The sequence below is a fragment of the Callorhinus ursinus genome, unplaced genomic scaffold (assembly GCF_003265705.2).
Source record: "Callorhinus ursinus isolate GAN/ISIS: 27379988/994484 unplaced genomic scaffold, GSC_fseal_2.0 scaffold6, whole genome shotgun sequence".
Classification (NCBI taxonomy): domain Eukaryota; kingdom Metazoa; phylum Chordata; class Mammalia; order Carnivora; family Otariidae; genus Callorhinus; species Callorhinus ursinus.
In genome coordinates this window covers 61,951,565-61,979,364 of record NW_027397068.1, presented here as the reverse complement: position 1 = coordinate 61,979,364, position 27,800 = coordinate 61,951,565, and the positions used below count along the sequence as shown (strand labels likewise).

The 27,800-nt window shown below is 35.4% G+C and overlaps 1 protein-coding gene across 5 annotated transcripts in view; it reads right to left on the bottom strand.

The window, feature by feature from the left end:
• Positions 1-27,800, bottom strand: part of STXBP5 (syntaxin binding protein 5) — a 174,313-nt gene that overhangs the window by 101,470 nt on the left and 45,043 nt on the right. For all 5 annotated transcript variants that reach the window (XM_025866294.2, XM_025866293.2, XM_025866295.2 and 2 more), the window contains exons 5-7: positions 19,796-19,930; positions 18,072-18,135; positions 13,295-13,378 (exon numbers count right to left, since the gene is read on the bottom strand). In XM_025866294.2, the coding sequence (XP_025722079.1) occupies positions 13,295-13,378; positions 18,072-18,135; positions 19,796-19,930 (283 nt within the window). The remainder of the gene's footprint in view (positions 1-13,294; positions 13,379-18,071; positions 18,136-19,795; positions 19,931-27,800) is intronic.

The following is a 27,800-nucleotide window of genomic DNA, read 5'->3' as shown; positions in this document are numbered from 1 at the left end:
ACAAATTATTCATTCTTCTAAGCATTGTTTTATCTTTGGGGAGTGTGTGTGTGTGTAAGAGAGAGAAATAAGCAGAAAATAAGCTGTCTTAAAAACTAAAAGCACCTTTCTAAACACTGAAAAGAAACCTTAAAAGAATAAATGCTTCAATGAATATCTACAGGGTGAAACATAATTTTTTAAAATCTTACTGATTCCAATGCTGTGAGTTACAAATATATTATTTCAATATTCTTTTTTAAAAGACTGACAGTCTTGAGATAAATGTACTCACAGTGCTAGCAATGTACAAACTATTTTTTTTGTATACTTATATTTCTATCTGTGGCTTCTCAGTCTACTAGGAAAAAACAACATGAAACCAGAATACAAAAGTCACTGATCGATTCTAGACATGACAAAGAATAACCATTAAAATAGTTTGATAAGTACTAAATTACTGTCTTAAAACATCAATAATGCTGTATTTCACTTCTGCCAACACATTAGTTACTACAGAAAGAGTACCAATATCTTAATACTATTTATAGCCTAAAAGGAATGAAATGTCATTGAAGAAATACAATTTTATATAGATTAAAATATCCTATGCAGAAAATATCTGTAGAAAATTAGGAATACTACCCTAAGTACACTCAAAGTCTATCATTTAGACATAAAGCCACGTGAGTTGGTCAATTTGAAAAGTACTATGGTTACACAAAGCAACAAAAGCTTAGTAAAGATGAATTTCTGTTTCCATTACTCCCACCCATCTAAATCATCCTCAAGAAATCAAATGAACAATTAAAACTGCACCAAGAACTTTTATTATATTAGAAATGTTCAGAATTGATATCATAATGCTATTTATTTGCCCCAGTATAATAAAAATGAATTTGACTGATGTAAAACATCACTGATAGAAAGTAAATATTGGAGGAATGGGGGTGTGGGGTGGTATTTTGTGAGGGTCTTAAAGTTTTAACCTTCACTAGTGAGAACTATAATAATTTCTTCAATGTCTAAAATTATACACTTGGCGATTTGCATTAAGAATCAGATATAAAGCTATTTTTATATGAAACAAGAGGTAAAATAGCATAAACTCACAGAAATGTAGCCAGAAATTTTCACTCATTTTACCTTAGAACAAGTCAATTTAGAAGTTAGATCTTACATCTAGAGCATTATTATTTAAATGTAAGATTTAGTCATTATATTTGTTACTCGTTATTAAGGATAAGTTTTATGACTTTGCATCTCTACTGCATATCTGTTCATTAGTCTGCAGCTTTCTTAATTTGTCAGGTTTTGGTATGAAGATAATGCAGCCCTCACAGGATGAATTGGGAAGTATACTCTCCTCCATTTTTGGAAGGAGTTTGTGTACAGTGAGTACTATTTGCTAAAATTTACCAGTAAGCCCTCTGAACCCGGAGTTTTCTTCATGGGAAACATTTTCATTAAAAATTCAATTTCTTTAATAAATATAAAGCTACTCAGGTTAACTATTTCTCCTAGAAGGGGATTTGGTACTTTCAAGGAATTTGGTGTCTTTCAAGGCATTTGTCCACTTCATTTAAATTGCCAAATTTACTGGTATGAAACTGCACATATTTCCTTACCAGTCTCTTTGCATTTCTGTAGAAATTGAATCATCTCCTCTTTCATGCCTGTTATAAGTAATTTGTCTTTTCTCTTTTTTTGTTATCACTGTGGCTGTGTGTTTACCAATTTTATTGATCTCCACAAATGAGGATTTTACCACTTTTCTCTATTGTTTTTATGTTATCTATTTCATTTATTTGTTATTTCAATTCTACCACTTACTCTGGACTTAATTTGCTCTTCTTGTTTCTTATGGTGGAAGTTGAGGCCATTGATCTGAGACTCTTCTTGTTTTCTAACATAAATAATGCTTTACTGAAAACTTTAACAGCATTTCACAGACCTCCATATGTCATATTTTCACATCTTTTTTTCAGTTCAAAATACTTTCTCATTTTCTGTTTCTTCTTTGACCCATGGCACATTTTAAAATATACTGTTTCACTTTCAAGTATTTGTAGATTTTTCATCTACCTTATTATTTTTTATTTAATTCTATTATACTAAATGAACATGATTTTAATGATTTCAATTTTTCTAAAATTATAATGATTGATTTTATGGCACAAACTATGGTTTATTTTTGTGAATAATCCATGTATCTTTGAAAATAATGGTGCTCTGGTCTTGAAGAAAGTGCTTGTACATCTACTTTGTTGATATTAATACAACCGTTTCAGCACTCTTCTAATTTGGTGCTAACATTACTTTTCCATCTTTCTGCTAACACTTCTGGGTCTTTATATTTATTTATTTTTATTATGTTATGTTAATCACCACACATTACATCATCAGTTTCTCATGTAGTGTTCCATGATTCATTGTTTGCGTATAACACCCAGTACTCCATTTAGTATGTACCCTTTCTAATACTCATCACCAGGCTAACCCACCCCCCACCCCCCTTCCCCTCTAGAACCCTCAGTTTGTTTCTCAGAGTCCACAGTCTCTCATGGTTCATCTCCCCTCCGATTTCCCCCACTTCATTCTTCCCTTCCTGCTATCTTCTTTAATTTTTTAACATACAATGTGTTATGTTTCAGAGGTACAGGTCTGTGATTCACAACGTTCACCACAGCACATACCCTCCCCAATGTCTATCACCCAGCCACCCCATTCCTTCCACCCCCCACCACTCCAGGAATCCTCAGTTTGTTTCCAGAGATTAAGAATTCCTCATATCAGTGAGGTCATACGATACATGTCTTTACTTGACATATTTCGCTCAGCATAATACCCTCCAGTTCCATCCAAGTCATTGCAAATGGCAAGATTTCATTCCTGTGCTGGCTGCATAATATTCCATTGTATATATATATACATATATATATCACATCTTCTTTATTCATCTATCGATGGACATCTTGGCTCTTTCCATAGTTTGGCTATTGTGGACATTGCTACTATAAACATCGGGATGCACGTACCCCTTCAGATCCCTACATATTTATCTTTGGGGTAAATACCCAGTAGTGCAATTGCTGGGTCGTATGGTAGCTCTATTTTCAACTTTTTGAGGAACCTCCATGCTGTTTTCCAGAGTGGCTGCACCAGCTTGCATTCTGACCAACAGTGTAGGAGGGTTCCTCTTTCTCCACATCCCCGCAAACATCTGTTTCCTGACTTGTTAATTTTAGCCAATCTGACTGGTGTGAGGTGGTATCTCATTGAGGTTTTGATTTGGATTTCCCTGATGCCGAGCGATAATGAGCACTTTTTCATGTGTCTGTTGGCCATTTGGATGTCTTCTTCAGAAAACTGTCTGTTCATGTCTTCTGCCCATTTCTTGACTGGATCATTTGTTCTTTGGGTGTGGAGTTTAATAAGTTCTTTATAGATTTTCGATACTAGCCCTTTATCTGATATGTCATTTGCAAATATCTTCTCCCATTCTCTTGGTTGTCTTTTGCTTTTGTTGACTGTTTCTTTTGCTGTGCAAAAACTTCTTATCTTGATGAAGTCCCAATAGTTCATTTTTGCCCTGGCTTCCCGTGCCTTTGGTGATGTTTCTAGGAAGAAGTTGCTGCAGCTGAGGTAGAAGAGGTTGCTGTCTTTGTTCTCCTCAAGGATTTTGAAGGATTCCTGTCTCACATTTAGGCCTTTCAACCATTTTGGGTCTATTTTTGTGTGTGGTGTAAGGAAATGGTCCAGTTTCATTCTGCTGCATGTGGCTGTCCAATTTTCCCAACACCATTTGTTGAAGAGACTTTTTTCCACTGGACATTCTTTCCCGCTTTGTTGAAGATTAGTTGACCGGAGAGTTGAGGGTCCATTTGTGGGCTCTCTATTCTGTTCCACTGATCTATGAGTCTGTTTTTGTGCCAGTACCGTACTGTCTTGATGATGACAGCTTTGTAATAGAGCTTGAAGTCCAGAATTGTGATGCCACCAGCTATGCTTTTCTTTTTCAACATTCCTCTGGCTATTCGGGGTCTCTTCTGGTTCCATACAAATTTTAGGATTATTTGTTCCATTTCTTTGAAAAAAGGTGATGGTATTTTGATAGGAATTCCATTAAATGTGTAGATTGCTCTAGGTAGCATTGACACCTTCACAATATTTGTTCTTCCAATCCATGAGCATGGAACGTTTTTCCATTTCTTTGTGTCTTCCTCAATTTCTTTCATGAGTATTTTATAGTTTTCTGAGTACAGATTCTTTGCCACTTTGGTTAATTTACTCCTAGGTATCTTATGGTTTTGGGTGCAATTGTGAATGGGATCGACTCCTTAATTTCTCTTTCTTCTGTCTTGTTGTTGGTGTATAGGAAAGCCACTGATTTCTGTGCATGGATTTCATATCCTGCCACTTTACTGAATTCCAGTATGAGTTCTAGCAGTTTTGGGGTGGAGTCTTTTGGGTTTTCCACATAAAGTATCATATCATCTGCAAAGAGTGAGAGTTTGACTTCTTCTTTGCCAATTCGGATGCCTTTTATTTCTTTTTGTTGTCTGACTGCTATGGCTAGGACTTCTAATACTATGTTGAATAGCAGTGGTGATAATGGACGTCCCTGCCGTGTTCCTGACCTTAGTGGGAAAGTTCTCAGTTTTTCCCCATTGAGAATGATATTCGCTGTGGGTTTTTCATAGATGGCTTTTATGATATTGAGTTATGTACCCTCTATCCCTATACTCTGAAGAGTTTTGATCAAGAAAGCATTTGTACTTTGTCAAATGCTTTTTCTGCATCTATTGAGAGGATCATGCGGTTCTTGTTCTTTCTTTTATTAATGTATTGTATCACATTGACTGATTTGCGGATGTTGAACCAACCTTGCAGACCAGGGATAAATCCCACTTGGTCGTGGTGAATAATCCTTTTAATGTACTGCTGGATCCTATTGGCTAGTATTTTGGTGAGAATTTTTGCATCCATGTTCATCAAGGATATTGGTCTGTAATTCTCCTTTTTGATGGGGTCTTTGGTTTGGGGATCTAGGCAATGGTGTCCTCATAAAACAAGTTTGGAAGCTTTCCTTCCATTTCTATTTTTTTGGAACCGATTCAGAAGAATACATATTAATTCTTCTTTAAATGTTTGGTAGAATTCCCTTGGGAAGCCATCTGCCCCTGGGCTTTTGTTTGTTGGGAGATTTTTGATGACTGCTTCAATTTCCTTAGTGGTTATAGGTCTGTTCAGGTTTTCTATTTCTTCCTGGTTCAGTTTTGGTAGTTGATACATCTCTAGGAAAGCATCCATTTCTTACAGATTATCTAATTTGCTGGCATTTGTTGCTCATAATATGTTCTTATAATTGTTTGTATTTCTTTGCTATTGGTTGTGATCTCTCCTCTTTCATTCATGATTTTATTTATTTGGGTCATTTCTCTTTTCTGTTTGATAAATCTGGCCAGGGGTTAATCAATCTTGTTAATTCTTTCAAAGAACAAGCTCCTAGTTTCATTGATCTCTTCTACTGTTCTTGTGGTTTCTATTTTATTGATTTCTGCCCTGATCTTTATTATTTCTCTTGTCCTGCTGGGTGTGGGCTTTATTTGCTGTTCTTTCTCCAGCTCCTTTAGGTGTAGGGTTAGGTTGTGTATTTGAGACCTTTCTTGTTTCTTCACAAAGGCTTGTGTTGCTATATACTCTCCTCTTAGGACTACCTTTGCTGCATCCCAAAGATTTTGAACAGTTGTGTTTTCATTTTCATTGGTTTCCATGAATTTTTTTAATTCGTCTTTAATGTCCTGGTTGACCCATTCATTCTTTAGTAGGATGCTCTTTAGCGTCCATGGAACTGAATTCTTTCCAACTTTCCTCTTCTGAGTGAGTTCTAGTTTCAAAGCATTGTGGTCCACAAATATGCAGGAAATGATCCCAATCTTTTGATACCGGATGAGACCTGATTTGTGACCTAGGATGTGATCTATTCTGGAGAATGTTCCACGGGCGCTAGAGAAGAATGTGAATTCTGTTGCTTTGGGATGGAATGTTCTGAATATGTCTGTGGAGTCCATTTGGTCCAATGTGTCATTTAAGTCTTTATTTCCTTGTTGAGCTTTTGCTTAGATGATCTGTCCATTTCAGTGAGAGGGGTGTTAAAGTCCCCCACTATTACTGTATTGTTGTCGATGTGTTTCTTTGCTTTTGTTATTAACTGGCTTATACAATTGGCTGCTCCCATGTTAGGGGCATAGATATTTACAACTGTTATATCTTCTTGTTGGATAGACCCTTTAAGTAGGATATAGTGTCCTTCCTCATCTCTTATTATAGTCTTTGGTTTCAAATCTAATTTGTCTGATATAAGGATTGCCAGCCCAGCTTTCTTTTGGTGTCCGTTAGCATGGTAAATGGTTTTCCACCCCCTCACTTTCAATGTGGGGGTGTCTTTGGGTCTAAAATGAGTATCTTGCAGACAGCGTATCAATGGGTCTTGTTTTTTTATCCAGTCTGATACCCTGTGTCTTTTGATTGGGGCATTTAGCCCATTTACATTCAGGGTAACTATTGAAAGATATGAATTTAGTGCTGTTGTATTACCTGTAAGGTGACTGTTACTGTATATTGTCAGCGTTCCTTTCTGGTCTATGCTACTTTTAGGCTCTCTCTTTGCTTAGAGGACCCCATTCAATTTTTCTGGTAGGGCTGGCTTCGTGTTTGCAAATTCTTTTAGTTTTTGTTTGTCCTGGAAGCTTTTTAATCTCTCCTATTTTCAGTGACCACCTAGCTGGATATAGTATTCTTGGCTGCATATTTTTCTCATTTAGTGCTCTGAATATATCATGCCAGTCCTTTCTGGCCTGCCAGGTCTCTGTGGATAAGTCTGTTGCCAATCTAATATTTCTACCATTGTAGGTCACAGATCTCTTCTCCCGAGCTGCTTTCAAGATTTTCTCTTTGTCTCTGAGACTTGTAAGTTTTACTATTAGATGTTGGGATGTTGACCTATTTTTATTGATTTTGAGGGGGGTTCTCTGTCTCCTGGATTTTGATGCCTGTTTCCTTCCCCAAATTAGGGAAGTTCTGTGCTATAATTTGCTCCAATATACCTTCTGCCCCTCTCTCTCTTTCTTCTTCTTCTGGGATCCCAATTCTTCTAATATTGTTTCTAATATTGTTTCATCTTATGGTATCACTTATCTCTGGAATTTTGCCCTTGTGATCCAGTAGTTGTTTAGCTCTCTTTTTCTCAGCTTCTTTATAGAAGACCATCATTTGGTCTTCTATATCACTAATTCTCTCTTCTGCCCAATTTATCCTAGCAGTTAGAGCCTCCATTTTTTATTGCATCTCATTAATAGCCTTTTTGATTTAGACTTTGTTTAGATTTTAGTTCTTTTATTTCTCCAGAAAGGGTTTCTCTAATATCTTCCATTTTTTTTCAAGCCCAGCTAGTATCTTTAAAATCGTGATTCTGAACTCTAGTTCCGACATCTTACTAATGTCCGTATTGATTAGGTCCCTGGCAGTCAGTACTGCCTCTTGTTCTTTTTTTTTGAGGTGATTTTTTCCGTCTTGTCATTTTGGCCAGAGGAGAATAGATGAATGAGAGAACAAAATGCTAACAGGGTATCAATGACCCCAGAAAAATATACACTAAACAAATCAGAAGAGACCTGAAATGGGGGAAAAGAAAAGGAAAGAAAGAAAAAAGAAAAAAAAAAGAAAAAGATAAAAAAAAAAAGTATGATCAAGCATGATCAGGCTGGGCATAGATCAGTGCCACACACTAGATTTTGGGCATATTTTGGTCTGACAGAAGAAAGTGCCTCCCAAAATTTTAAAGAAAGAAAAGCTTATATATGTACAAAAATAAGGGTAAATACGACGAAGGGATGGAATATGACTGTAAAGATGAAAATTATAAAAGATTTTATAAAAGGAATTGATAAGAAGTTGGTTGAAAAAAGAAAGAAGAAAATTAAAAAAAAAAAGGGGGCGAGAATGTGATCAGGCAGGAGACTAGAACAAAGCCATACCCTAGAGATTGAGGGTATATTTTGGTCTCTTAGAAGAAACTATATCCCAAAATTTTAAAGAGAGAACAAATTATATATATATAGACCAAAAATAAGGTTAACTACTATGAAGGGATAGAATATGACTCTAAAAATGAAAAATAAAAAAGAATTTTTAAAAAAGGGATTGATAAGATGTTGGTTGAAAAAGGGAAAATGAAAAATTAAAAAAAAATTAAAAAAATTAACTTTAAAAGACTGAAGAATCAGGGGGAAAAAAGCCATGAATTCTATGTGCAGTATTCCCCTAGTGCTGGAGTTCTGCCGTTCTCATTGATCAGTAAACTTGGTCTTGGCGGGCTGTTCTTGCTGGCCTTCTGGGGGAGGGGCCCGTTGCCATGGTTCCCAAAATGTCTTTGCCGGAGGCGGAATTGCCCCGCCCTTGCCGGGTCAGGGCTAAGTAATATGCTTGGGTTTGCTGGGAGCTTTTGTTTCCTGCAAGCTTTCCATACAGCTTTGGAGGACAAGAGGGAAAATTGTGGCCTCCCAATCTCTGACCTGGAGGAGCCGAGAACTCAGGGCCCCACTCCTCAGTGAGCCCCAGAGAAAAGCCGTCAATCACTCCGGTTTCCCCGGTCTCTGGCCGGCCGCTCTTCGTGGTCACCCCGCCAGTGACCGAGCGTTCCTATCTCTGTGCACGACCTCGTGTGGAGGCTCCAAACCCAGCAGATTCCTGCAGTGTGCTACTGCACCGTTCCTCCCGGGGGAGGAAGGGGAGGCTCCCCAGATCTGCTGCTTGTTGGGTCCCTGCTGGAGGAGAAGTGGCCCGACTGTGCCATGGATCACAGTGTACGGCAACCCCGAGCTGAGAGCCCACTCCTTGGCTCCGTCTCTGCAGCCGGCTTCCCCGCTCCGATACCTGGGAGCTCTGCTGCACTCAGGCACCCCCGGTCTTTCTGTGACCCTAAGGGTCCTGAGACCACACTGTCCTAGCGAGGGTTCCATCCCCCGCTTAGTCACTAGAGCAACGTCCCTCAGCAGAGCTGACTTCTAAAAGTTCTGATTTTGTGCTCTGCTGCTCTATCACTTGCCAGAAGTGGCCTACGGAGACCCCCTCTCCTGCTGTCTATCTTCCCGAATATCCCCTAGGATTCACTTCTCCGCACATCCTATCTTCCAGAAAGTGATCGCTTTTCTGTTCAGAGAGTTGCTGCTATTCTTTTCTTCGATCTCCTGTTGAGTTTGTAGATGTTCAGAATGGTTTGATCCCTATCTAGCTGAATTCCTGGGACCAGACGAAATTTAGGTCTCCTACTCCTCTGCCATCTTGCTCCTCCATCTCTGGGTCTTTATATTTAAAGTGGGTTTTAAATAGTGTAGAGTTTGATCTTGCTTTGTTATCCAATTTGACAATCTTTGCCATTTATTTGGGGTATTTAAATGACTGCATTTAATATGATTACTGACATAGCTGGGTCTAAATCTGTTGCCCTGCTATTTTTTTTTCTATCTCCCCCATCTGTTCTTTGTTCCTCTTTTCCTTTTCTGCTTCCGTTTGGATTAAATATTTTTAAAATTTCATTTTATATTCCTCTTTGGCTTAACTATCTAGGTTACTCTTGTTGCTCTGGTATTTCCTTTAGATTTATAGCATATGTCTTTATCTTATCATAGTCCACCTTCAAGTAATATCTTAACATTTCAGGTACAGTATAATAACTTTACAAAAAGATTCTGTCTCCTGACCTTTGTGCTACTATTGTCTATATTTTAATTTACATGTCAGAAATCCTACAATGCATTTTTATCATTTTTTATTTGCATAATTACCTCTTAAAGAGAATAAAAAAGTTAAAAAGCTTTTCTATCTACCTACATATCTACCGTTTCTGGTGTCCTTTATTCCTTTGAGTAGAGTCGTATTTCCATTTATATCACTTGCCTGCTGCATGAAAAACTTTTTAACATGTCTTGCAGTGAAGGACTGCAAGTGACGAATTCTTTGAGTTTTTGATGTGTGTAAAGCATTTTTCTTTTGTTTTGAAAAGATATTTTGCTGGATATAAAATGCTAGGTTGACAATTTTTTCTTTCAGTACCATAAAGGTGTTGTTCTACTGTGTTCTGGCTTGGACTATTTGTAAGGAAACCACTGTTGTCATTTTTATCTTTTTTCCTCTGTATTTAATGTGTTCCCTTCCCGCTTCCTCTGGTTGCCTTTAAGATGTTCTGTATCACTAGGTCTAATTTTAAGCAACTGAAACATGTGCTTTTATATAGCTTTCCTTCATTTTCCTTCTGCTTTGAGTTCACAGAACTTCTGAGATATCTATATATCCTATTAGTTTATAGGGTTTATAGTTGTCATCAAATTTGGAAAAATCTGGGTCATTATTTCTTCAAATACACTTTCTGTCCATGTTCCTTCTTCTAGGACTATTACACATACATTAGTCTGCCTGAAGTTGAAGCACAGTTCACTGATATTCTGCTCCTTTTCTGCCCATCTTTCATACTGAGTAGTTTCACTGTTAATGTCTTCACGTTCATTATCTTTTCTTCTGCAAGATCAAATCTTTTGGTAAACCAACCCAGAGTATTTTTTATCTCAGCCATTTTATTTTTTTCATCTCTAGACATTCCAGTTAGGACAAGGAAGAATTGAAAAACCCTTTCCAACATGTTTATGCTTTCATTTACTTTCTGGAGTGTATGGAACCCATTTAGCAACATTTGTTTTAATATCCTCGTCTACTAATTCTATCATCGTGTCATTTCTGAGTCTGATTCTATTGACTGCATTTTCTCTTCATTTTGCATCATACTTTCTGGCTTCTTTCTATGCCTCAAATTTTTGTTTGGATGCTAACTATTGTGAAATTTACGGTGGGTTATTATTATATTCTTTGGAATATTTTTGAGCCTTTTTGAGTAGTTATATTATTTGAAAACAGTTTAGACTTCTCAAGGCTTGCTTTTAAGCTTTGTTAGGCCAGCCAGACGCGTCTTTAGGGTTAGTGTAGACCCACTATTGAGGCAATACCTTCTGAGTATTTTTTCTGATGTCCCATGCATTACAAGGTTTCCCCACTCTGTTGCAAATGTAAACTATTCTTGGCCCTGTGTGCTATGACAATTGTTTTACCTACTCCTTTCTAGTGGATCTTTTCTAAGCCTCATACCCACACACTAATCAGTATTTACCTGAAGACTCAGGGTGGGGGATTCCCTGTAGACTTCTAACTCTTTCTCTTTCTCTAGGTAGTTCCCTAACGTTTGGTACCTTGCCTTATAGGCTACAAATACTTTGGCTTCCCCAAATTCTCAATTCTGTCTCCTCAACTCAGAGAGACTGCTGAGTTTCCACCTAGGTTTCCCCTTTATGTACTGAGACCTGGAAAAATCTCTAGGCCATAAGCTAAGGCAACTAAATGGCTCACCTTGTTTGTTTCCTCTCGAAGGAAACTCTGTTCTTACTACCTGCTATCTAATTTCTAAAAACTGTTGTTTCACGTATTTTTCCAGTGTATTTGTTTAAGGCAAGAGGGTAAATCCAGTCCCTGTGACTCCATAATGGCTAAAGCCAAGATCACTATTTAAATTTATAAGAAGCAAAACAAAAAAAAGTGAATTTTTAAAATCTGCTCTGATTTTAGTGTAGAAAATAGATTTACAGGTCAAAACTCCCAATGAAATTAGAAGAACCCTTTATTAAAAATATTTTTTTATACTTTTAAGATCTTGATTAGTGAACCACAGTGCTTAGTAACTAAAAACTTAAAAAATAAAAAGTATAAAAAAAATAAAAACAAAAAGTATGCAGCTATGAAAACAAAGGAAATTCTTTTAGCCATGCTTACAACGACCACATGCAAACATTTATAAAGTATTCCAAGTATTATTATAGTTACTCAATATAGTCTGCTGTTTTAAGTAACTGAAAGTATCAGTATGAAGACATGACATATTTTATCTTAAAAACAAGCAAAACCACTTATACATTTCCTAGCTCTATTCATTGAATTAGAAATCATGACCCCTACTAAACCCCAGATTACAGTTACCAGATATCATTTCACACTGAAAGAAGCCACATTTCATAAGGAAAAAGTCTTATTCTAAGTTCGAAACAAAAATATACAGATTAATAGTTATACTTTTTTATAACAGAGAGCAGGAAAGCTATCCAAGACTATTATCACCAAAGAACTCAGGAACCAAAAGGAGGAGGTTCACTGACCAAAACGGGAGAATTTGAAAATCAATAAGGATAATAACTTCAATGTACTGAAGCACATCAAATATGTTTAAATCTTTAAGTACACAGTGAAACTAAAAGCAAGAACAAATTGGTCACCACTGGGATTACAGAACCCCTTTAGAGTAAATACTGAAATAAAAGGAAAGAATCATTGATGCTTTCCTTCATTAACTATACTGCTACTTAACCAAATAGTATGTGAGAAGTTTCTCTTTACACTAAAGTGTCTGAGCTAATAAATAGAGAAGGAATTACAGAATTAGAACATCTTCATTTTGCAACCTCTTTGCATTAACAAATCTAGGCTTTGAACAGCACTGGCTGCTAACCTCACAGACACTAACACTCCAACTGACAGAAAAGCATCAGCATCATTTAAGAAGTCTGGCTAAAAATAAAAAATGAACCTGAATTTATTCAAGCCTCAGTAAACTATCCATTTTATAGGAAATCTAAGGGCAAAAAAAAGATGTTAAACACAAGAGGGATGGAACCAGAAAAATCTAGTCTTTGATAAACTATCTTCAGTGAATACATGGCCAAAAAGAAGGAATGAAGTAAAAAAGGGAAGGCAAAGAGTAAGAGGAGAGGCCTATAGTTTAAAAGAGGCTTAGAAGATATCAATCAATCACAGTCAATCTTTATTTGGATCTTAAAGCAAGCAAAACTCTGTCTACAGTATACTATCATTTGTCTATAATACAAAAATAGGATTTATTTAGGATACATTAATTAATTTGCTTGTAAATGATAGAATACCTCTAGAAGAATACATGAGAAACTGGTAACACTAGTACCAGAGGTAAGGGGATTGGATGGCCAAATAACAAGGGATGGAAAAGAGATTATTTTTTAATCTTTTGAGCTATGTGATTACATATGTGTGTGTGTGTGTGTGTGTGTGTGTGTATGTATTAGGTGTGTTACTGCAATTACAAAGGTTGCCTCAACTATAATCACCAATTAAGTTCTTAAAGAAGCTGCTCTTAATTAGAAAAATGACAAAAATAATATTTGATTAGCAAAAATAGTATTACCTCATCGTATGTGTATCTGTAGTCAGCTTTCTTTGATTTGAGGTCCCATAACACTACTGTTCCCGATTCAAAGCCAATCAAAAGCTGTAATAAAAGAAAATGTCACATGACCTAGGAATGATATTATGTGAAACATTTATTTGCTGACAATAAAGATAACTATTATCATTCAAATGCTTCAAGTATAAAGTTATAATTAAACATCTGCATTGCTAATCACATGAATGACAACTGAGAACACTGCATTGCATATTTATATGTCTTTGATGATTAGGGACTTAACATATATAACTAATTATTGAGAAAGAAAATAGTACCATTTTGAAGTCCTGAGTACATTTTCATTAATTAATATAACGTAATAAATTACTAATAAAAATTAACATTTGTATGTGCTTTAGAGTTTACAAACTTTCCTAATTCAAAACATTATCAGGCAATGTCATTTACTCATCTATCTATTAAAAAGTTCCAAGTTATATCGAGCCTAGATCCCTCTCATAAGATTCAGACTCATAATTCCAGTGGAGATGGGTCCCTTTATCTACTCCACAAGAACCTCAAAGTATGTGTCCAAAAGTGAATTCATTATTTTTTCCCTACCCTTTTTCTGGTGTTCACTACTGCAGTGTCTCTCTCAGAATTCCTTATCTTAGTGTTCATTAAGTCACTCAGACAAAAACCTTGGGGGCGTCATCCTTAACTCTAGTCTCTCCCTCCTCAGGTAAAAATCATCAAGTAATTTTAAAATTACATCCTATTATCTCTCTACTTACCCCTACCTCCAATACTTCTCTACTAGTTCAAGACACAAAGTTCTCTTTTCTGGTCTCTTGGTCTCCCTGACTCCAGTCTTGCTCCTTTTTTAAACCCATTCGCTACTGTAGCTAGTGTTTAACAATTCTAAAATGCAAACCTGATCATGTAATGCATGCTTTTAAAATTTTTTTAATGCCTTACTATTACTTTTAGGATAAAGTCCAAACTGAGTAACATGACCTACAAGATTTATCATCATTTGACCTCTGCTGACCTCTACAGCTTTGTCCCTTGTCACATCCCTCTTATTCAATATACTCCAGCACATCTTTCAGTTCACGCTTTCTTTTATCTTTGCTGTCTTCCTGGGCCATATTTGAAGTCATCTTCTTTGCCAGATCAATCCTACTAATTTTTCAGATGTTGTTTTAGCTATTACTTCCTCTGGGAAGCCTTCCCTGACCTACCAAATATAAGTCAATCCCATTTCTATGTGCTCCAACAGCACTCTGTACATTTTTTAATCTGAAGGGTCACTGCACAATAATGGCCTTTTCCTTAGCTGAATCCTATTACTTATTATAACAATAGTCTCTTTAGGCAAGGACTGTTTTTATATTGTTCACCACTACAGTAAGACCCAGAGCTTGACTGGTATTTGTAGGTACTTCACACGTTTTTCTGTGAATGAATAAATTCCAGAATCAAACGCATGTTCTTGCTTCACAAATGGTTCACTTTATCCAATCTCTGCTGCCCACAACACTCCACCTTGACATTTTTCAAATCTCAATATTCCCTTTGCTTGAAACCTCCTTTCCTTTTATTCATTGAGTGATCTTCTACTCATTTTTAAGTCTCAATTTAGTGTTGCTCCCTTGGGTAAGCCAACCACCAATTCTTCTAGATAGACTAAAATCCTCCTTCTCCTATGTTAGCACATGCATTTTCATCTATAGGTCTCTAATATCCTGCCTAGTGCACAGGAGACACTCAATAAATATTTGTTTAATGAATACATAAATGATTAGTAGGTAGCCAATACTTCTTCATGTAATCTGGGGATATGAATAAAGTTGGGGCAGACCCACTGATTTTAATGAAATAGCAATTTAGTGGATTTCAGACTACAGGGGCACTTGGAGGGGCAGTCACTGAAGCTAACAAAACCCCTCATCTTTGTAGGAAGTACAGTTAATTTTGCTAACACAAACTGTTCTTGCCTAGGCAATGTGAGATATATTCTCCTTCTAGGAAAAACTGGTATTTGTTTCCTTTACCTTTTCCTAGTCCTTCTAAATATCTTAGACATGTGACATGGCATTTTTTGATGGGGAAGTAATAGAGAAACTTCAGGAGTAAGAGATGGGAAAGGATAAAATTTAAGAGTTGATGTACAGTGTAAACAGCACTGGATTGCTCAGGACACAGGTCACTTAAGCTCTAGTCTTACATCTGTTACTTAGAAGCCATGTAACATTAAGGAAATAATTTTACCCATCCAGATGTTAATAACATAAGAGGGTTATAGTAAGCTTTAATCCCTTAGCTAGCTCTAACATCCTAAGAATGTTAGAAATCTATGCCAACAGGTTAGGCTTTAATCCACATAATCTCCTAAATATTAAAAAATTGAAGAGCTAACTTAAAGATATGCTATTTAAACTTGGGAAATTCTTTCAACGTTTATTCTTATTAGACTCTCTCATAACTCAGAGATGTTAATTTATATTCTGTTGACTAGTTTCTTTTTTTCTTTCATGAAAAGCATTAGTGGGTTTGCTGAATATGAATATAACTCTCTACAACATCAATAACTCTGGGGATGAAATCAGAGCAATCAGTCTTCAAAATCCCAGCTCCACTAATATCTAATTTTGTACCTCTGGAACACATAATCACACCAAGTCTCTGCTTCATCATCTGTAAATCAGGGAAGATAACTAACTTAAAAATTGTTAAGATGATCAAATAAAATAGTGCATATAAAGTAGAAAGCACAGTGCCCAAAACAAAGTAGAGTTCAATAAGTGGTAATTATTTCTGTTACCATCTTAAGTAATTTTACACTAGTACCTAACCTTCCCTAGCTAAGACCTTTGCTTAATGTGGTAGCATCTACCATAGGTTAACTTTGGAGGAACCTGCCCTGTCACTTTATACCTTTCTTTAGCAACACAATGTCACAAAGATCTTTGGAAACAGTAGAGAGTCATTGATATAAAGTGGATTTTTCTATTAGAAATCAAAGGTTAGACAATATAATCTACTCTAGTACCTTAGTATTTCAAAAATGTTTGAGTGAGATTAACTCTGGAAAGTAAGGAGAATAACATAATGCTGGGTTTCAAAAAAATGAGGATGATAATAAGCAGTTATATACAATTTATTTATATAATAAATCAAGTATATACAGAGGCATTACTATTTATATGTTGGGTACCATGGGAAACATAAAACTTCATAAGTATTATCTCTATGCTTAAGGGGTGTTTCAAGTTCGGGGGAGGTGAGATATGCACATATTTCTAATACATGGCAATATGTGACAAATACTGTAAAACTTGTACAACTAAGGTGCTAATGGATTTGGAAGTGAGAGAAAGCATTTTTAGTCAGGATTATCAGCAAGATATCATGAAAGATATACATTTAAAATGTGGGTAAGTATTCAGCTGAGAGACAGAACAGTGGGAAAGCATTCCAAACAGAGGGACTCACATAAAGAAGGCATGGAGGCATTAATGAGCAGCTCACATTTGGAAATAACTATTTACTTCAGCATAGCATTCAGGTAAAGATGTTCTGAAAGACAATGAAACCTAGGGCTATGTTTTAAAGAAGCTTTACTTTGTTACCTACTGCAGAACCACCAAAAGCTTTTTAACATGAGAGCAATGATATTAAAACAGCATTCTAGGAAGATTGATGTGGAAATGGCTCATGAATGGCTTGGAATGCCTTGAACTTTAGTGGTCATAATGAGACAATAGAAAAGAGACACTGCAAAGAAAGGACTGAAATGACTTAGAGACTGAATCCAGGTAGAAGGGGGGGGGAGTTTTTAATTCTCTTGCCATGCCTCCCACCTAAAGTCTTGGCTTCTAAACAAGTACCTTGTAGCAAAGAAAATAATGTGAAGGTACAGGTTACTATAACTTGCTTAGTGTAAAGTTTCTCTCAAAACATACATTTGTATGATTACAAGCTAACGCCAAACAGTACAGCTATCCTCTTTTGTTTTCCCAGTGGCAAATAAGAGAACAGTGTTAACTCAACATACAGGCTAGACCATTTCCACCAACTGAGGGAAGAAAAAACCTTCACAAAACCTAGAAATTTCATTTCACTGACTTCTGATAGTGATAAACATCCTGGTGTTTATGTAGGCTAATATCATAAAATTCTGTAAGTAGAAAAATATCATTAAATAGAACTACTTAAGAGACTGAATTAGGAAAGAGATTCATGGAAAAAGAAACTTTATTTATTTTTAAAAATATTAACAAATCTAAACAACAATTAGACACTGACTGTATGAAACTGGGTTTGATTATAAAAAAATGAAGTACTACTTTAAAAATCTCTACATTATTAATCTGTTATCTAAGAAGAAAAATTTAAGGGAGATGAGATACAGACACAAGGCATTATGTGATAAATGCTACAAAAATTGTATAATTAAGTGTTAAAAATAATTGAAGACCAAAAGAAAACAGCTTTTGCCAGGATTACCAGAAAATCTTAATAAGCCAAAAATAAATTAATAACTTTTACTAGTACTTATTAAATTTTGTCTTAGGGTTTTTTGTTCTTTAAAACTGTAAATGATTCTAATTCTCTCACTTGTTCTTCATAATATATAAATAAACCAGTACACGCCTTTGATGTACAACCTTTGTTAGAAATCTCAATTTTGCAAGGTAAATGTATGTGGTACTGGAACAGTTTGCATATTTTTAAAAAATACCAAAATCCATGCATTTAATAAATATGTATTTTTAGAAAAAAATTCTACCTTTCCTTCATCCATTGGGTTATCACTTATATGGACAACTGGTCCTGGGTGAGATTTAGATGACCTAAAATAGAATAGTAAGATTTTTTCTTAATTAAAAATTCCAATACAACTGTATATTCATCACAATGAAATCAATGAATGGAAAATAAAGATACTTTTATAAAGGAGGAAAACAATTCAGTAAGTGATCAATTAGAGATGTATAGTTCTTAATACGGATCAAGATAGGACTCAGAAGAAAAATATGGGTGGGGATGGATGGGTTAAATACATGATGAGGATTAAGGACTGCATTTGTAATGAGCACTGGGTGTTGTATGTAAGTGTTGAAACACCATATTGTACACCTGAAACTAACATCACACTGTATGTTACCTAACTGGAATTTAAATTAAAAAAAATAGGAATTGGAAGAAAAACAGTGACACTGATACAAGTCAGCAAAATTTGTAAGTATACTTTCTATATAGGAAAGAATGTTCAATTTAGTATTATAGCACAAAACAACAACCCTATTCTCATGGTATAATTCTCAGAATTAATATTTTTAAATAAAGCATCATCTAAAATATTACTATCTTATTTTACTCAACTCTAGCCTCCAACTGGAGCATCTCATCCAGTTTCATAGTTCACATGAAAAATAGGAAAAATTCTATTATGTTTTTTAAAAAGTGAACAAAAGTAATGCCACTGTACTTGGTCAGAGAAAAAAGAAGTCATACAGCTAAGAATGGAGCTGAACTTAATGCCCATACAGTAGGAATAAGCACCTCCCTATTCATAAATTCCGAGGGCTGAGACACCAGTCCACTTCATGAGAGACCTTTGTGAAACCGTACAGACATCTGCACTAGGCCTACCCACTAGATGTTGTGATCAACTCACAGAACAGACAGCAAAAACCCACACCTTTTACCAAGGGACTGAGACATGATAACATCCCTGCCATAGGAAGGAAAACGAGTCTTAATACACTATCACAGGTGCACCAAGACATTACATAAGAGAGATGCTACAAATTTATCTTTAATGTCAAATTCTGTGGAATGAAACAACACAGAATTGTTTAAAAAACACTGAAAATGAATCTTGCCAATATCCTTAAATTTTGATTTTTATGTCTAAATAATATAAGGAAAAACTTGAGATAAGATATAAAAGATAAGATTCTAACACAGAGTGCAAAGTTAGTGCTAAGGATCCTTGGGGCCTTACAGCTCAACCCTGTTCTTGTTGTTGTTAAAGGAAAACCATCATTATATCAAAATTAGGGAAAATTACTGTCAAATTCTGTAATGTTACCCTGCAAACATTTACATTATATTTGTTGATTAAAACATACCAAGTAGTGATTTAGATCAATGTTTTCTGAACATTGGTGGCAACCCATTAGTGGGGCATGGGCAGCATTTGAAAGAAAAACAACCAGAAGTTAAAAGTATGTGGGGGAAAAAAAAAAAGTGGAGTGTTTTTCACCTAAGAATTTTTTCACTAAACTTGTGCTATAGTCTGTACATGTCATATATGCATATGTTCATCTATCTATAAAGCCTTTAAACTTACAACCTGCTAATAATATTTAGATAAGGCTAATAAACTGTGTTTAATACCAAGAATGTCTGACATATTTAACTCCACATAGATTTACTGATTAGCTATTATATAAAGGTATCAAATGGTACTGAAATTTCAGATATGGAATATGTGCTCAAACTCACAGTTCAATGGCTTTATTCCACATAATGACGTAGCCTGAGAGTGTGAAGGACTCCACATTGACAATATGTATATTACCTCGCTCAGTGCCCACATAGAGCCACTTACTCTGGAAAGGCAGATGGCAAAATGTAACCCTGAAAGAGAAAATATAGCCAAAAAGGTAATTAGAAGAATGTCTGTAAATTTTATTAATTGCATTTGAGAGTTAATCACGATATATAATTTAGGAAAGGCAAAAATGACACACAACCAGATTTACCTACTCATTGTGATTAATATTTAATATGCAAATTCAAGTTATATGTCAAACATGAGGCCTTACAGTACACAGATAGCATGGCTTGGCAGAAAGATGAGCTTTAAAGCCAGTGTTTCCAATCTGTCTGTCAGTCACTGTGCTACTTTAGGCACATCACAAATTTTTTTTCATTTTTTTAATGTAAATTCAATTAGCCAACATACAGTACATCATTAGTTTCAGATGTAGTGTTCAATGATTCATCATTACGTATAACACCCAGTGCTTATCGCATCACGAGGCACATCACAAATTTAACCATTAAGCCACAAACTATGAGTCTAATACCCACATGACCCCAAGGTACTATTATATTTCTTAGGAGTTATTAAACACACTAATCCATCTCATCACCTGTGCTTACTATTCCTTCCAGGCAAAATGCTCTGCCGGTTTATATTTTTCTTCTATTCAAGTTTCAGTTCAAATACCACCTTTATTCAAATTGATATCCCAATACTTTGTATCTCTGTTAGGCTAGACTTTTAAGACAGGTAAGGTCTACCTTTGTCACTAACTTGTAAGCCTCATGGAGGGCAGAGATCCTCCACACTGAGGCTTAGACAACTATCTCTTCCTATGTCATGATGATATGATAGGCCTTCATTAACAAATTATAATTTACATGCATGTATTGAACTTTATTATCATTCCAAAAATTTCAAACACTTTCTATTATTAGCTCATTTGACTTCATGATCAAGAATGGACATTATCTTGTCCTTTTTGTAGCACTTATTTTTAGTAAAAAAAAATTAGTATGTTATGAAATCATATAATGGTCTTTTTTTCAGACTACCTATCGTGTCTCTCAAAATATTCTATTTAAAATGTTCACAGAGCACTGGGTGTCATGCGCAAACAATGAATCATGGAACACTACATCAAAAACTAATGATGTAATGTATGGTGATTAACATAATAATAGAAAAAATTTGCATAGAATAGCACTTCAAATAATACACAATGATAATCAGTGCTAGACTGTCCATATGGACACTAGGTTTTAGGCAAGATATAGCACACACAATATTGTTATTCCCACTACCACAATATCATTACAGAAAATTTTCAAGATGAAAATACTTATAAAAAACAAATGTACATGCAACTCATGGTCTACTTCCTCAAGGGAATGTTCATTTAGATAATTACTTAAGGTTCATCATCTGTATTTTTTGTTGAGGGTTTTATATAATAACAGGTCATCTTTCTAAGGGATTTATATAAGTTTAACTAAAGCACAGAAATGTCTACTGCATCAAAAAAACATTTTATAGTACCCTATTATTTCACACAGCAGTAAGTCCACAGTACCTTTCTGAAAACTCTAGGGCCATATAGGTTTCAGAATTCTGACTTTTCCAAATTTTAAAAAGTACACAATAAGTCTAGTTGAAATATCCATTATCACACATATAGTTAGAAATGTTTTTATCCTGTGATGAGGAGAACTATTAAGATCTACTCTCCTAGCAACTTTCAAATATACAATACAGTATTATTTATTACCTATAGTCACTAGTCACTGGCAGTTTCTTAAAAAGTTAAACATACAACTACTGTGATGGACCCATTCCATTCTTAGGCATTTACCCAAGAAAAAGAAAAACATAGGTCTATACAAGACTTATACACAGATGATTCATAGCAGCTTGGTAATAGCCAAAAACCGGAAACAATCCAAATGTCCAAATGTCCGTCAACAGGTAAATGGATGAACAAATTGTTACATACCTATTACAAAATGCTATTCAGTAGTAAAAAGGAATAAACTACCAATACGTGCAACAACATTGATGAATCTCAAAATCCTTATCATGAGGGAAAGAAGCCAGACAAAAAGACATATTGTATGATTCCATTTATATACAATTTATATGCAACAGGAAATGCAAACGAATCTCTTGTAACAGAAAGCAGATCAATGGTTACCTGGAGATTGTGGAGATGGAGGCCAGAAACAGAAGAGGGGAGGGATGACCACAAGGAAACACTATGGGATGATTTGTATGTTTGTTACCTTGATTATGATGACAGTTTCATGGGTGTATATATGTGTCAAAATTTATCAAATTGACACTTTAAGTATGTGCAGCTTATTGTATGTTAATTATACCCTAAATAAAGCTGTTTTAAAATTTGTTTTCAGAGATTTGTGGTCTTAGCAATTATGAAAATAGATTGTGATTCTGATTATACACAGGCATAAGCTCTGGAATTAGACTGCCTGTATTTAATTTCCAGCTCTGTTCGCTCATTAGCATGAGAATTTAGGCAAACCACTCAATCTCTCAGAGCCTCAGTTTCTAAGCAGTAAAGGACATCTACCTGACAGTGTTCCCCGGAGGACCAAATAAGACAAAGCATGGTAGATGCTTAAAATGGGGCCTGAAACAGTTAAGTGTTCAATAAATGTTAGCTAATTATTATTAAGTGATAGTCTACCAACTAGAAGTTCTAGGCAAATTTTAATTATCTGAAGTATATAAAAGTAGCAACAAGAAGCCAGGTATAAAATGAACGATGTAATAAACCTAAAAACAGCCATTTCATTCGAAATGTGTTGTAAACTAAAACATGAATGGAGCAAAACGTCTTGAAAATTCAAAAATAATTTCAACATAAATAAGACAAAATAATAACCAGATAACAAAAAAATAGAAATATCCAAGTTCCAGATCTGTTCCACTACTCTGAAATTCTCCTTTATTCTTCACTCTACGAAGCAGTAGTTACGGATTTGTTTAACACAATTACATTACCCATCTTTGATTTTAATACTAACAAAATTATTTACATAATATGCTTCAAAAACTTAAACTTATCTCCTTAACGGCAGAGATTTTGGATATATTCATAAAGTATTTTCTATTCCCAGTGCAACAGCATACTGCAGCTGTTTCTCAAATATTTAAAGAAACAAAGTAAGAATAAATTCTTCGATGTTCAGCAAAAAATCTGGAACTTTTCCCTAGATTCACTTTTTCAATACTAGCTGCCATCATAAGTTTTTTCTCAATTATAAAACCAACTTATAATGCTGAAAAATTTTAAGCATCTTTGTTTTTTGCAAGTGAAAACAAACTACTATTTAACATTTTAAGAAGGAACTTAATTAAAATTTTCATTTAATTATCCATCACCAAAACTTTAATATGGTCCCTAGAATGAGTCTTGTATAGAAGTAACAGGAGTGTATTTGTACAATGCACCATATTTAAAAATTACTCTGCTCTATAACTATCCTCATTATTTGATTCAGTTGAGGGGGGAGTCAAATGGTTTTTATTACAATTAAGAATTTCTTAATTAGCAAATTTTAATGGCTCTGAACAAATGAGAATAGGAATAGTGAGAAAACTAAAATTCCATATTGCAACCAAATAAAATACCATGCCAGTGATTTACGAAAAGGCCAGCAAGAAAATGTGGTCCCCCAAAACATACTACTAGAAAAGCAACTCAATCAACATGACCTGCTAAGAACTGCAAGATCATAAATTTGTGGGCAATTTAATCAGTCACCAAAATATAAAACTGGTTGTTGAGACAAACTGGACCTACTATATTTAATGGGTTCTTTCAATATTTGTTATACAAAATGACTATATTTCCTTGTTTAAAAAAATAAAAATCTGAGTGTCTGCATGGCTCAGTCAGTTAAGCGTCTGCCTTCGCTCAGGTCATGATCTCAGGGTCCTGGGATGGAGCCCCATGTTGGGCTCCCTTCTCAGCTGGGAGTCTGCTTGTCCCTCTGTGCTCCCTAACTCGCGTTTGCATGCTCTCTCTCTCTCTCAAATAAATAAAATCTTTAAAAAAAAATAAAACAAAAATCTTAGCTTTCTTTGTTGAAAGTTTAAAGAATAGTTAAAACATAACTGTGCAGCCTTTGAAGTAATAAATTGATGAAGAAATTATATTATTTAAAAGGAGTCACACTGAATGGGGCACTTAAAACTATACATATACACACGTGTATATATGTATATGTGTGCAAGTGTGCATGTGTGTGTAGAGAAAGAGAGATGTGTTGTTAATTATTCTAAGAAAGTGATCCATGACAGAAAGCTAGTATTTTTCAGTAAAAGCAGTCATGAAACAAATGACACTGAATAGCCATGGGACAAAGATATTTCAGATTTAAAGAGTTTAGATCAACAGATGCAAAGAAACATTGAAAACAGAAAGCTTCAACGACGAAGTATCACTATACTACTAGAGTAATGCCCCCCAAGAGGTCTCCTCTCCCTCCCTGTATCCTCCCCCTTGTAATAGTCTCTCCCAACACTGATTCTAGGATCTTGTAACTTGCACTAGCCACTGAGACATAAGCAGCTCTGCCACAAGCAAAGATTTGAAAAGCACTTGCACATTGGGGCCTGCCCTCTTTCTTAATGCTTTTAGAACCCAGGTGCCATGTGATGAAGCCCAGACAAACCTGTTGGGAGACTCTGGCCCAGCCCACAGCCAGCACCAACCGACACGTAAGGCAAGCTAGATCATCCAATCCAGTTGAGCAGCCAGGTAACTACAGTTGCATAAGTGACTACAGGGACAGATTACTTCTGCTGAGCTCAACCCAAGTGCTGACCCACAGAATGGTGAGCAAACAAAATGGCTGTTATTTTAGCCTTTCAAGTTTTGGGATGTTTGGATATGCAGCAATAGATAACTGACCTGTTATTTAATATAATCCATTCCACCAAAATCTTTTTATTTGAAAAGTTATAAAAACATACAGGAAAAACAAATTCTTACATTTCTTAGAATTAAATTAAAAAGACCCCAGGAAAATTTTAAGAATGCCACCAGTGCATTTATCATGAAGCTCAAACATTACCTTTGGTTGAGTCTCATGACTCTTGTTCTTCATACACTTTTATTATAAAGATTTTTATTTTAAGGTGATATAGATCACAGTAAATGATAGTGACTTTGGTTTTTACTGATACCAGGACACAAAGTTAATTAAGTTTATGTGCTGACATATTAAAGCATAATGTTATAATGAAAAATAATTAAAATAACATATTGAGACTCACATAAAGACATTAAAACTCAGTAAACACTAGTAAGATCAGATATTATAAGAATGGTATATTAAATTGAGTCTGAAAAGGTACCTTAAAATGAATAATAAGGAGCCAAAAAAAAAGTGTGTGACTGAATCAAATGTATTAGAAATACATAGATAATCAAGTTGAATTCCCCCATATCGTGACTAAATGGAGTTGTATTCTAGTTCCCTCTACAGGACTTAAAAATCGATATACTCATTCTACACAAAGTTGTTACTAGGAACACAATTTCTGTATTTGCTTAAGGGACTTAAAAAATATATATCACTTCCTAACATGTAATATGTACATCTCCTATTCACTATTTAGCTTTAGCAGCAGTCTGTCAAGTACTATACTGTCAACAAGCACTGAATTTGGAAGATTTAATTATTACCTATTTTAACAGAAGAACACATACAGTCTAAGTAATGTTAAAATTAATCATCCATAAACAAGGGCATAAATACACATGTGTATTTAATTCATAAGGATATATGAACCAATAAGCTCATCTATATGCCTGTATCACCATTAAATCAGCCCAACATGACAGAAAAAATGCCATCACTTTTATATTCTCAGCAAATATCACACCATCTTTTACCTAGTAAGTACTTAATTCATTAAATGAACAAATAAACTACATAAAATGTGAGAATTTATTATGTTACTTAACAAAACAATCAGATATTCCTGACTTACTCCCTCTCTATCCTCATGGCTTGGGCCTAATTTAAACCATTATTATTGACTGTCAAATCAATTCCTAGCCGCCCTCAGCATTATCTTTTCAAAGCCAAGAGAAATCGTATTTTACTTGGCAGACCATAATGGCTTCCTATCTTCTGCCATCATGCTCCCTAAATTTTTAGTGACACTTTGTGGTATGCACACCTGGGAAAGGTGCAGACTTACAGTGTGTGCCGGACTAGGCCAGCGGGAGCTCGGGATCCTCTTCCATGTTCTCCTCTACGCCTTCCTGTTCTTAGTTTCTAGAAAGCTAAAACTTCTATTTCCCAGATTCTTCCATAGCTAAAGTTCCAGATGAGATTAAGTTTCTACCAACTGGATGTGCTTGAGATTTGCAGGCAAAAGGGAGGCACAGACCATCTTTCTGTTGCTGTTTCTGCTGACAAGGGCATTCAAGGACACCTGAGTGGCAAGAGGTAGTTATGACAGCAGTGGGGACCAGACACAGCATTCCAAGTTCTTTTCTTTTTTTTTTTTACATGAACTACTTAAATTTAATTAATCGATTCCATTTACAATAGCACCAAAAACCATAAGATACCTAGGAATTAACCTAACCAAAGAGATAAAGGATTCTATACTCTAGAAACTACAGAATATTTATGAAAGAAATGGTGGAAGAGACAAAGAGATGGAACAACATTCCATGTTCATGGATTGGAAGAACAAACATTGTTAAAATGTCTATGCTGCTCAGAGCAATCTACATTTTCAGTGCCATCCCTATCAAAATAGCACTGGCATTTTTCAGAGCAGGAACAAACAATCCTAAAATTTGTATGGAACCAAAAAAGACCCCGAATAGCCAGGGGAATGTTGAAAAAGAAAACCAAAGCTGGGGGCATCACAATGCCTGACTTCAAGCTATACTACAAAGCTATGATCATCAAACAGCATGGTGTTGGCACAAAAACAGACACACAGATCAATGGAACAGAATAGAGATCCCAGAAATGGACCCTCAACTCTATGGTCAACTAATCTTCAATAAAGCAGGAAAAAATATCCAGTGGAAAAAAGACAGTCTCTTCAGTAAATGGTGCTGGGAAAATTGGACAGCCACAAGCAGAAGAATGAAACTGGACCATTCTCTTACACCATACACAAAGATAAACTCGAAATGGATGAAAGACCTCAATGTGAGACAGGAATCCATCAAAATCCTAGAGGAGAACATAAGCAGTAACCTCTTCAACATCGGCCACAGCAACTTCTTTCAAGACATGTCTCCAAAGGCAAGGGAAATAAAAGCAAAAATTAACTTTTGGGACTTCATCAAGATAAAAAGCTTCTGCACAGCAAAGGAAACAGTCAACAAAACTAAGAGGCAACCCACAGAATGGGAGAAGATATTTGTAAATGACATTACAGATAAAGGGCTTGTATCCAAGATCTATAAAGAACTTATCAAACTCAACACCCAAAAAACAAATAATCCAGTCAAGAAATGGGCAGAAGACATGAACAGACACTTCTCCAAAGAAGACATAAAAATGGCTAACAGACACATGAAAAAATGTTCAAGTTCACTTAACCATCAGGGAAATACAAATCAAAACCACAATGAGATACCACCTTACACCAGTTAGAATGGCAAAAATTAATAAGGCAGGAAACAACAAATGTTGGCGAGGATGTGGAGAAAGGGAACCCTCTTAAACTGTTGGTGGGAATGCAAAGTGGTACAGCCACTCTGGAAAACAGTATGGAGGTTCCACAAGACGTTAAAAATAGAGCTACCCTACGACCCACCAATTGCACTACTAGGTATTTACCCTAAAGATACAGATGTAGTGAAAAGAAGGGGCACATGCACCCCAATGTTTATAGCAGCAATATCCACAATAGCTAAACTGTAGAAGGAGCAGAGATGAATGGATAAAGAAGATACGG